The sequence below is a fragment of the Dermacentor variabilis genome, chromosome 7, assembly GCF_050947875.1.
Source record: "Dermacentor variabilis isolate Ectoservices chromosome 7, ASM5094787v1, whole genome shotgun sequence".
Lineage (NCBI taxonomy): Eukaryota > Metazoa > Arthropoda > Arachnida > Ixodida > Ixodidae > Dermacentor > Dermacentor variabilis.
Genome location: NC_134574.1, coordinates 154,055,987 through 154,068,511, shown reverse-complemented (window position 1 = coordinate 154,068,511; position 12,525 = coordinate 154,055,987). Strand labels below are relative to the sequence as shown.

General features: G+C 41.7%; 1 protein-coding gene across 1 annotated transcript in view; it reads left to right on the top strand.

Annotated features, from left to right (window-relative positions):
- Positions 1-12,525, top strand: part of unc79 (UNC-79 domain-containing protein) — a 96,752-nt gene that overhangs the window by 39,207 nt on the left and 45,020 nt on the right. Inside the window, exons 27-35 of the mRNA XM_075699716.1 lie at positions 1,722-1,879; positions 2,307-2,488; positions 3,568-3,769; positions 5,410-5,586; positions 7,158-7,292; positions 7,736-7,857; positions 8,836-8,895; positions 9,364-9,446; positions 11,373-11,415. Of these exons, the coding sequence (XP_075555831.1) occupies positions 1,722-1,879; positions 2,307-2,488; positions 3,568-3,769; positions 5,410-5,586; positions 7,158-7,292; positions 7,736-7,857; positions 8,836-8,895; positions 9,364-9,446; positions 11,373-11,415 (1,162 nt within the window). The remainder of the gene's footprint in view (positions 1-1,721; positions 1,880-2,306; positions 2,489-3,567; positions 3,770-5,409; positions 5,587-7,157; positions 7,293-7,735; positions 7,858-8,835; positions 8,896-9,363; positions 9,447-11,372; positions 11,416-12,525) is intronic.

Below are 12,525 nucleotides of genomic sequence, written 5' to 3'. Positions count from 1 at the left end.
ATATTGTTCATTAAATAATGCAGTGTGGTATAGAATGAAAAATTCTAAGCTAGACGTGCCATCTTTTGTATACTGCTATATATTTGTATACTAGATTGGAGAATGTATGACGTCATGGCAAAATACCTTCTCGCAACACAGCTGGCTGCTGCGTGGATGCAGGTGCAGTGCAGAGGTTACCCTGATGATCAACGATGATGTGAAAAACCCATGGAAGTAGCTAAAGAATGCTTCCAATTAAAAGTGCAGCCCTTATATGGAAACATGGGAGTTTTTGTCCCATTTGTGTGGATTAAATTTTTAACACATCAAACTTGTTTTCTAGTCCCATTCAGGTTCGATACATCTGGGTCCAACTGTATGGAGCACCTCGCTTAATTAAGGGGGAAATGTGGCAGTAATGTATATGTATGTTTCTGCGATTGTCCTTCTTCCAACACAGGAATGTGGTAGATACAGTCTCTAACTGAGTTTTACCGATGATTTAGCATTCAGTACAATCACAGCCGTGTAACTACCCCTCCTGGTGACAAAACTACCACAGCACGTTGCTAAGTGTTATGCTAGGTTTGTTTGAGAATACAATGAAACACACCTGAAGTGCTGCCTTGGTATAAAAGAGAGCAGGCTGATTTCAAAACACAGGCACAAGGATAACCCAAGGATATTGACTTGTTGTTGGGCTAGTTGGTAAATGCTACTCAAAATGAATTAGATGCACAGCATCAAAGGAAGAAAAACATACTGTCAGTTTTTCTTCCTCTCATGCTGTGCATCTAGTTCAGTTTTAGTAGATAACCCTTATTGATGGAAGAGAACAACATTTACACTTACGAAACCTTATACACACTAAAGGTTACATTACGATCATTACAGCACACGGGATGTTATAAGAATGTACTGAAGCAACGGAGAGTTCATTGAGCTAACCCACTATGAACAGAACGTACCAACTGAACATACCAGCTGCAGCCAAATGAGTTAACGGTTAGGATGATGGTCATCCTGATAAAGTCTAATCTGGGAAGGCACCATTCAGTCAATGCAAGAGTCGGAAGGCAACAGCAAGCTCCGTGAAATTTATGTCGCCTTGCCATCGAGAAACATTCACAGCTGGATGTCCCCATGCTCTTTAGAAGGCATGCTGTGTTCAAGTGGAAGTTGGGCACAGGTCCAGGCACGCATCACTCCACTCCTCCACAAGTCGTTGCCGCGCTTTGAAATCACCTATGTTTGTTTGACCAGCGAACATGTCCCTGCTGGCTTCGCTTCTATCACTCTCTTCTTTTCTTTCTTTAGTTTTAATTTGCTGTGCATCATGGTTCCTGCTGATTGGTGCTTTGTTTTTGTTGTTGCAACGCGTGGAGTGCTAGCACCGAATTCTATGACTTATCATCGTCATCTTCTATTGCTAACAGTCAACCTACACTCCACACTCGCACATGTCACACCTCACGCTTTGTGTGCCAAGTTTATTGCTAGAAATGCTACATGATCTGATTAAATTTCCAAAGTTGTACAGGCTTTCACGTAAGAATTGTTTATATGTACATACGGCAGTGGTCAGTGCATACAGAAATTCCATTGCACTTTTATGAACTGTCTAATTGGTTCATGGTTAAAGCATATGAGTGTACACACCTGCTTCTGAGTGAAACCTTGCACTCTGAGTTGAGACAGTCTTCTCAAAGACCACTACTTTGTGTGTTTCTTCTGCGCAGCCTTTGGAAGTTGCTGCAGGCAGAGTTCTCGCAAATTGCACGTCTGTGTGTGCCGCTTCTTCTGCACTGTGTAACGCTCCCCAGCGGCATGGACATGTTCTGGAAAGCGGTTGAGGCGGACTTTCACAGCGACAACTGGAGGGACCGCTTTGCTGCTGGTCAGTATGAATTAATTCAGGCTAGAACATCATCTTGCAGAACGTTCGTTTGTACTAGTGCTTTAAGAATGTTTATGATGACTTGCGTGTGCTCTGCAGTGTATGTGTAGCTAATTTTTCTGCCAGTTGGAGTGTGTTTACATAAGGTGGTTGGTACATGGCTTACTGAGAAAAAGAAATGGTGCAAGGGTGCAACAAGGTGTGAAGGAACAACTCAGCAAAGTGGTGTGTTGTGTCATTTCTTCACTCCGTGTTTCGTTTTCTCGCTGTTTCGTCTTAGTTCCGTCAGTTAATATGCACATCATGCCCATGTCTTTTTCTTATTGCATGGCTAAATGTATACATGTAAGAAAGTGAGGGCAGCAAAGATAATTAATTGGAATTCTGGCAGTTCTCTTACTGTCGTCTCTCTCTTGGTCTAAAACAGTGGAGAAAGTGACCATGATAGCGCACTTTGTGGAATCCAACACGGTCAAGAACAGCCCATTGCTACAATCATCACTGGCCAATGCGTTCTCCTACCTGGTCCACTGCCTGGACGACATCCAGGCCTCAGTGGCTGAGAGGGCCCTGCTTTCACTCGACAGCATCAAGACATCATCTCTCAAGGTAGGTCACAAGCTCGAGCTGGCCAGTCTGGAAAATACGAAGCATGCAGACAGATTCCCAGGCAAAAGCCCAAATGTGTAATATACAGTATGAAACCTTGTGCAAGTTTAATGGCCGTGCAATTTTTCTGCCTATTTTTATGGATATATATGCTTGAGAGAAGGTGCCTATCAGTGCGCAAGTCAGCCCTCTATCTCCCTAACACATGATGAATATGCTTTTTTAGATCATGCTTAATCACACGTGGTTGGTGTAGTGCTGTTGTTAATTAAAAGCATTGGTGAATATTTGTCTGTATTTCTTTATTTTTGTGCAATCTGCATTGAATATATTTGTCACGTGTCCGTAGTAAACCTTCAGTTGAAAGACAGTGCTCATGTATGTCCCTTCTTTTCGGCCTGTGTCTGTTTGTTGCACTGATACATAATGAACATCTTGCCCAGTTTTCTATCCTAATTAAGCTGCGCAAGAAAAGAAACTAAGGATATAAACTGAGTCAGTTAATATTTATCTTGCGCTTTGTGCAACACTTACAAAAAATTGTGAGATAACAGAAATGGAAGTGCACTGGACAAGCGCTTGTCCTGCACCCTCTCTTCTCTGTTGTCCTCGTTTAATGTAAGCCAGCAGCACTCAATAATGAATGAGCACATGGCCGGGAATTTGCAGTTGCTCAGCTGCTCTGAACTAAAAAAAAAAGTAGGGAATGCTGAGGGAGTATGATTTCATAGGAACACTGCATTAGTGTGTTGGTGTTAATGGGCCTGAACATGCCAGTAGATTTATTTTTTCTCTGGACTTTTGACATTTACGCAACAGATTTCTAGAGTAGCTCACAATAGCACCGCCAGTCCCATTGGTCATACTGTCTTTTTCTCTCAGCACTAACTTGTTCCTAGGAAAGGATCAGCCGTCAAGCACAGCAACAAGACTTGTCATGGTGGCTTCGTTACACAGCACATTTAGATACTTACACATGTAGATGTGTTTAAAAATATAGATATAAAAAATGACTTGTCGAGGACTGTGATCCTGTCGTGAGGCAGCTACTGTTGATGTCACTCTCCACCACGGTGCAGCTACTGGTGTGGTGCCTGGAGGCGCAGTTTGACACAGTGATCCTGGACCGGCCCATGATCCTTCAGACTGTGTTCCAGCTGTACAGCCACCTGAGCGAGCGACGTTTCCTCACGTGGGACTTCTTCCTGAACCGCTTCGATGCCCTCTTCATGGAGGCTCAAATCAGCCTCGAGAGGAGTGGCGAGATCAGCTACACTCGAGGTGTGTGCACTGTGGCCTAAATGTGTCGCCATTTATAATGCGTCCCCATTGGGTTGTGCGATTAGTGTATTTAGCCTCCTGTGTTTTTACGATGCCTACCCAGTCCCTCCAGGGCAATGCGTGGGAGCCATTTGTCTGCTGCAGGGACTCCGCATTCCCAGTCATTTCACACCTGTTGTTGCTAGAGAATAACCAACTTTTGCTGAGCGCTGCTGCCGCTCTGTGCCCAGTCCTCAGATTTCACATGACATGTGATGAAGGATGGTTGACGTGACCCTAACCATGCCCCATAAACTGTGACCAACTGTCGGGAAAGTGGAACCCTCTAAGTTGACTTCCAGTTTTGGTGTCAGTGGGCTGGCATTGAAAAATTACAGGAGGCTGCAGTAATGGCAGCAACTTGGGAACTGTCGCACATACAAGCACAATAGCTGATACATGAAATTGTTATAAGTATGAAAAGTTCCTTCGCTTGCTGTTGAGTCATCAGGTTTGCCAGTAAGGTTGCATGTGCTCCTTTATAGCACATTTGTGAAAGCAGCAGCTCAACTTGTCAAAAAAAAAAGAGAAAAAGTGAAATTCGTTTTCTTCCACTGCAGCTTCTTTAAAAAGCATGCTTATTGGAACATTGCATACAGCCCTTGTTTACCCTTGGCACTCTAATACCCTACCCTTGGTCTCTGATAGGCATTGTGTGGTGCTGAGAGTCGCCAGTTACTGTAGGTTACAGTTTGGCTGATGGATGGATGTTATGAGCGTCCCCTTTGGAACGGGGCAGCGGGTTGCGTTATTTTATTGCCTAATGTCCTCCCTATGTTGAAAAAAAAAAACAATGCATTCCCATAACCACAGTTTCTGAAACCCTATTGTGAACTTTGTTTTTGTACGCCTCCGTTGTTTGTCGTTTCCCTACTTTTCTTCCACCAATCTTCCAATCGCCTCTTACTAATCTCTATTGCGGACATGTTTACTTTCCCCCTGCTCTCGCTGAACCCAAGGGCTTCAAGGGTGCCAGTTCTAGGTATGGTACAGGGCGCCCCTAAGTGTCCATTTACAGAAGTGTATGTGACATCACCAGTGCCCCCATATATACTCTCTGGCTGTCTTTATCAAAATCTTGACAAAATCGTGTCTTTATCAAATGTTACTTGACAAGACTGCTGGTACACAAGTCACTAAATTAGAATGCATTAGAATTCCAAAACAAAGCAAGGCAAGTACTACGTACATGTTGTGAGCATGCGTTTCAGAATAAAAGAAAGATGCATGTATAAATGCACACTAATTGACATCCCAAGGACAGAGGAGGAGCATAGCTTCTCACACTGCTTAATTAGATTCAGCATTCGCTGGAATCAGTAATCTAGTGCCAGTGACCTCTTGTTACAGCTGCTGCCACTAATATAAACCAGTCCCTGCCATGTACACTTGTTGTGTGGGAAAATAACCACCAAGAGGCGCTAGAGTTGAGGACCATTGCAAGTTTAAAATTCTGGTTTAGTGTAAATATGAAGAAGTGATGAAGCCGCTGGTGTCAATTTTTTACTGACTCAAGTGAATTCATGAGGCAAGTGTTTTCTGGGATAGAAAGGTTGTTAACTGAACTTTTGTTGTTGTTGTTGTTGTTGTTTGTGGCACAGACCTGAAAAACAGCAACAAGAACAGTGAGGTGTTTCAGCGCAAGCTGAACCGAGCCCACGAGGCCCTGTCGTTAACACGAACTGGGCGCACACTGACAGCCAGCCTGGGAACCAAATGGCCCTATAAGCGTGCTATGTCTGCCCCTGGGGGCATGATTTCACGCCAGGACAAGATGGGTGCGTCTGTTTGTTTGTTTGGAGTCTTGGTAAATCTGTAGTGTGCACAAAGGACGAAGGACACAGGAAGTTAACAAACGAGCACTGACTCGCAGCTCAGTTTATTTCAGGATAAGATCGTACATATATACCACCAACTAACTGCAATGAGCCCTTCATCCCTTATGCACTGCAGTTTTACCACGAATAATTACCTACCCATCCAGCTTCCAGTTCTTCTACCTTAACTCTAACTCCCAAGTTCTTTCGTAAGACAATGTACAAAATTTACTAATATATTTGAATTCCAGCAAATCAGTTTGCATTATGTTCAAATTTGGATAATATATTATATGCGTTGCTTGTCTCCTTTAATCACCTAAAATATTAATGAAATATGTCTGACCAGAAGCAAAGACTTTCCTTCAGCAAACATACAAGTTTTGAACGTAATTATCTGGACAGATGATAATGAAAGGAATCAAAAGCAGAGAAGAATATGTTCAAGTGCTGAAACTCAAATGCAAGGCGCAAACTGAGTTAGCAAGTGTGGTTTGTCTCCGGCAAGCGATGCAGAAGCAGCTGTGACCTGATTCATTTCTTTATTTATTTGTTACCTGCTTCATTATTGCAGGCATTGCAGCTAGAGCTGTACAAATGATGACAGAAAAGACACACAAAAGCACTTTTCTAAAGAATTGAAGAAATCATTATTAGGAATAATATGAACAATATTGGGCGACATAAAGATCTCTTATTGTATGTACAAAAAGATAAAAAAGGAATAGCGATAGACGCGTCATCCCTAGAAGGAATCTTACGAATTTTTCAGTCATGATCCCATCTTGGCAAGACATAAGTGGGCCTCTATCACTGCCAGTTTTAGGGCAGTATATATATCTCACTAAAAAAATTTTGTACAAAATTTCGATTATGGTCTTTCAAGTTTTCCCAATTTAGTGCTCTCTTACTCTCCATCATACCAAGCGTCCTATCATAATTACCAAGAACAAACTGGACTGCCCTATTCTGCACTTTTTCAAGTTTACTTAGAAGCTCAACAGGGTGTGGATCCCAAGAAATGCTCCCATAATCAAGTGAATTGTTCACATGGGAGAAATATAACTGTTCTTTGTTCCCTTGGTAACCGGCCAGAAATTTGCCTTAAGGAACCCATAGCCCCAAGTGCTTTGTTTCTAATATTAGTGACATACATATTCCATTTTGAATAAGCCGTGAAAAGGACACCAAGATGATTATATGCTACTATGTTATTAATAGGAACACTGTTTCTAGTGTAATAATGTGTTATCATGTGAGCACTTCCTGATAAAGGCGACGTGTGCACCCTTTTGATAGTAAGTGACATTTTCCAATTACCACGCCATGGGGCAATCTAATCGAAACCATGCTGTAGTGCTTGTTTATCAAATTCACTGTTGATAACTCTATACTCTGTATGCACTGTACAGTCATCAGTCAAAATTCTAAACGGAGATGCAATACCAGAAGTGATGTCAATAATGTAAAAAAAAAGTGGACTTTTGATAAGAATGGAGTGACAGTTGTTGCACTGTTCTCTCGTTTCTCAGTTGTGGACAAAGAAAAGATCTATGGACGCCAGTCCTCAGCCCCTGTGCTCAAGAGGAAAAGCTCTCGGATGAGCGCTGCTGGAACATTTAGTGGATACCCTTCTATGCAGCATTTTCCGAACAGTTTTTTTCCAGGTGAGCCCCAACATACATGCCAGTGCATTTGCATCATTCCTGTTTCAAAGAGAAGACCGGCGTGTTCTTAAGCAGGACTGGCTAAAATATACATGACAGCTAGCACAACATAACCGCAAAGGAATTGCAAATCATTAGTCGATAAGTAGTCAGGGGCTCTCTTATGCAAGTGCATTGCAAGTGCAAGTGCATTGTGCGATAATGCTGAACTGCGATGATACATTTAACTGCAGCACGAACACAAAAAACATGGCATGGAAGAAAGAACATGCCACAGAAGTGCTGACTAACGACCACAAGTTTATTACATGTTTAGCTCATGCATTACCAACACCTGACAGCAAATAACACCACCACATAAGCTGAGCAAAGAAGAGCCTAGCTTGCTACAGTTATTCAGAACAGTGAAAAGAGGCTGCATTGCCTGACACTTGCTGTTGCAGATGGCAACCTGAAGGATATGATGCAAGAGGAAGGCCACTTTCTGCATGTTGTGCACAGGGTGATGGACATGGAAGACCATGACAAGGACACACTTCATCTTCTCATCTTTCTGCTTATGGAGGTCAGCTTGGAATTGCGTGGGACACACGCTGTCCTTCTGGTTGCCTTCCCTTCCTTGTCACATGTCCTCATTTCAAATACAAATGTGAAACTAATCTGTAAGCTGAGTCGAACCAAAAATCAAACAGCGTAAATAGTTGTGAACGCAAACTTAACATCACACACCAAACAACTCCAAATCGAATGCACACAGCTGATAAAAGAACAGCTGCCATTTCTAAATAAATACACTTTGTTTGTTTTCTAGCTGGCATCTTAGGCACTGGGTAGTTGGCAAACAGTGAATAATTAGAATAAAGATAGCTTAGCCGGAAAGCAAACTTTGAGCAGCGACATGGATGCTAATTATTTTCATGGAGGCTGACAGTATATCAACCTTGTCACTATGTTACTGGCTTTGTGCACCATAGCTAATCAAAGCTATTGAATGGTTTGTGCTACTTCTGGATGACCAACTTCCCCGTAAACTGATAGTTTTTAGGGTTTTTTTTAAGTAAATGTTGTAGTTGACAGTTTGGTCTGATGCTATCCGCTCTTCTTGTGTGGTTGCTTTTGGTGCTGTTTTCTATCACAAGCTTAAGCACTAGGCTCACTATTCAGCATGGATGTACAAATATTCCAAGTTGTGCGCACAAATATAACATTTCTTATTTGATTTCTATTCAATTTGTATTCAATTCAATATTTTCCTAAGCGCATTTACAAGTGGCACATCTTGCTTTCATGTCAGATTCACACTCACTTTTTTTCTATGAAACTGTCTAACTGCTGATTTTGGGCTCATTTCTTCCTTTCCCCTCAATGCCTCCCACGTACTGGTTTATTTACTTTTTTTTTCGAATGCTCAACAACCCTTGAAAACCCGTTGCTTCTTTTTTGTTGCATCTTTTTTCACTGGTTCTTTCTTTATCTTGTTTGGTTGGCTCCCTTTTTCTTGCTTTGTTGTTTTGCTGCTTTCTTTTATGTTCACAACCCGAAGTTTCTCTCTAGACCTGACCAGTCACACCCAACTGAGGAGAAAGCAATGGCAAGGAACCAGGTATGTCTGTTTTCTCTTTTATTCCACCTTGTTTTACCTCTTCTTTATTGGCTTTGCTGAGGCTAGTACAGTGCCTACGATGCTTGGTTTTAACATTAGAGGCAGAGGTACAAGACAATTTATTGGAAGTTCTGTGTGGGATAATCAAAGCTAATAGAGCTTGTACTTACACCAGCACCAGATTTATACATATCTTACCTTAGGTGGATGCAGGTAACTGTGCGTTATAAGATTGTCTTGTATTTGTTTTCGATTACTTGCTAATGAATGTTTAATTAGGAAGGACTGTCTTTCTGGCGCTGTTGACAGGCACCTTCCATTCTTTTAAAAGAAGGTGTTTGTCTAGGAGATCTACAAACATTTTTATTCTCTTGCTGTTTCTGGGTGCTCTTTTGTCTCTGATGTTTCTGTGTTGCTGTGCTGAGAAAAAAAATGTTACTTAGATACATCAACTTTTTGGCCTTTTAGCTGATAGTTCTTCGACACCTGAACATTCTTCTGGGTTACAGCCAGGCTGAAAAGGGTTTCCTGGTGACACCAAACAAGTTGAGGTACGTTCACAATAACAGAAACTGCTTCCCCGCTGTAGTAGTGGTTGCAGGGTATAGTTGTTGAGTAAATGCTGAATCAGTGGTTGTGCTGTCGATGAGCTGCTTCAGTCCCTAATAAAAACTGTTTGCCTAAGAAAAACGTCAGCTTTAGTTTTGCTTTGCAACACTGAGACCTATGAGCCAGCTGTCACGCATTAGTTTCTACTGGAAATTTCTGGAAGCCTTTCACTGCCCCATAACGCCTTTGTAAAGTCTTGTTCTCATAATTCAGGAGCAAATTCTTGGCCTTTTCCAGTGCGTACTCTTTGTGAGCTTCTCTGTGTGCTCTTATGAGCCTGTGTTACTTGCACGAAAGGTATATAACTGTTCGTAGTCAAACGAGTTTATTCAGAATAAACAAATCTTGTTTGCTCAGATACTACTGCAGCAAATGTTGTATAAAATAACAGTGTGATCCTGGGACTGCTTTTGTTCACAAAGCAACATGTTTTCTACAATTTTTTTAACACAATTGTGATACAGATTATATATATATGCGCATGTGTGCATGTGTGTGTGTGTGTGTGTGTGTGTGTGTGTGTGTGTGTGTGTGTGTGTGTGTGTGTGTGTGTGTGTTTGTGTGTGTGTGTGTGTGTGCACGTGTGTGCGTGTGTGTGTGTGCACGTGTGTGCGTGTGTGTTTTTTTTCCGTCTTAAAAGGACTCTGGCTTTTTCATTACAAACTGCTACAGCTGAAGCAGGCTTATCTGGCAAATCATTGATTCCTACATGAAGCATTCCAATCAGTGCATATTGACTGTTCCCAAAAAGTGTCAGGACGTTACTCATCCCTGCCTTGTGCACACAAGATAAAAGAAAAGACAGCGTTAAACCTTATTTCTAGGCGAACCAGGGTGAATTAAGCCAAATATTCTGCATGGGCACCTTTCCTTTCTTCTTGGAGAGGGGGTGCACATTGACCTGTGATAACTTTTGGCACACCTTTCATGCCGAAGGGACGCTCCTGTCTCTGTTGACTTGTGCGCAGATTGTAGTTAGGCCCAGTGTGCAATGAAAGCTGTGCATGTAAGCGAGACTCTTCAAACAGCAATAACAACTCTTGCTTTGTTGTCAACCTAAAATCTGAAGCTTCATGGTCAAGTGCTTTATGAAAAACCTGAGCTTACTTCCAGCTTCGATCGCCTTGATGCTGTATTGACTCTAGTCTAGAGGAAACATTTTTCATCGATTTTAGAAGCATTCAGAATCATATGGCAACTTCTTTTTTTTTTCATTATATATATGTGAGACAAAAAAAACTGGTGTAGGTATTGAAGTTTGCGGAAACTCACCAGAATGTAATGTTTTTTTTTCTCCAATTTTTTTTCTTTCTTCTTCTTATTTACGTGCTCTGCAGTAATATCCAAAATATGTAGGCATAGTAACTTGTGCAGTTGACATTGTTATCATGTTCCCAAATAGTGCATGCTATTTGGCCAGTTACAGTAAATTTTATTTATCACTGGGAGCTGAACTGGCTTCCTTTGTCTCCTTGAGGATACAGAAAAGGTTGCGCATTGGTGCGTCTTGACAGTCAGTTTTAGAGGGAGAGCTTAGATTAAAATGTTCCTTGGGAACTGTTTCAAACAGTAGGCACGCCTGGTGCTTGCATTGTGCCTACACATGATACTATTTTCAAGCATTTAGCCTTTTCGTAACATTCATATAACTCACAGTGATTGTGTTATTCTTGTGCAACTATTAACTTATTTTGCAGCTAATGATTAAACTAATGGATCCTACCATGTGTAGAATTTACATTTGCTCCTACTACTACTAACTTCTGTGCAGTGCAGTGCCTTGAGCATTACAGTGCCAGCTTGCCAAACAGTAGCTGTGTCATGTTCCACTTTCTCGTACTTACCACTCATGCCTAACACTTTTTCAGGGCATCACCGGTGTTCAATGCTTTTCTTGCATCAATGCCGAAAGTGAGTTGGAAGTTTTGTGCCATTATGCTTACCTATAAAATACTTCTCTTGTGTAACCTGTAGTGAACTGCATTCAACTGTTAGTGCAAGTTAATGGAACTAACTTTTCATTGGTATGGGCACTAGCTCTCGTGGGACTGCGCAAGCCAACAGCGTAATTTTTTACTGTGTGAAGCATGAAAAATGTGCGCAAATTTAGGAATGATAGTGCATGCTGTACTTGTCAGTAACTATCACTGTTGCTCAACTTACATCACAGCAGAATAGGCAGGGTTGGCATCACAGCAGTGTCTATGTACCTTTTCTCTGCCCAAAAGACATTAATGATTCACAACAAAGGATGTGATGATTGAGGCTGTTGCCCCAACTAGCACGCAGGCAAGTTGAAGCTACCATAAGCTGTTCCCCTGAAGGTTTTGTGCATTGTAGTGTGACATAGGCAGGAGTCCAGAAAGTGCATTGTATTCTGTGGGAGGAAAGAGCTGTTAAGACAGCTATTCTCCAAGGGATTGGCAATCAGCTAGGTAAGATTGAACTTGGCTGGCAAGGTAAGTATAACTGCAGATCGGGTGCTTAAATCTGGCTGTAAAATGTGCACATTTTCTTGGTAAAGTGCGGCACGTGCTGCAGCTTGAGAGAACAGCAGTGTCCTTTCACCTCTGTGAAACGTGTAGTAATACTGTAATTCTGATGAGCTTATGTATAGCAGGATGTCAGTTTGAATTCCACAGGAGCTTTGTGCAAGTGGCTTCAAGCAGCAATGGTATAGATTACTAAATTGTGAAAGCATGCTACTTTTATGCCAAGGAATATGCAAAACGTGTAGCCCTTGTTGAGTCATCCTTGCTTTCTTTCCTAAATTGTTACCCGTTTAACCTCTTTGTCAAAAATTGTGTGAACACTTTTGTCCATCAGTGATATGGGTTAATTTTTCAGCACTCATTAAGCACTATAGAGAATATCGATTCCCACTGAAACATTTGCATTTATGCTTATGTATTCTATACCGCAGTGTTATATTGAGCACTTTGTTATGATAACTCAAATAGTGAGTATCTCTGCCTGATTTCAAGGTTAGAGATTCCAGATTACGTGTATATAAGTCAGGCA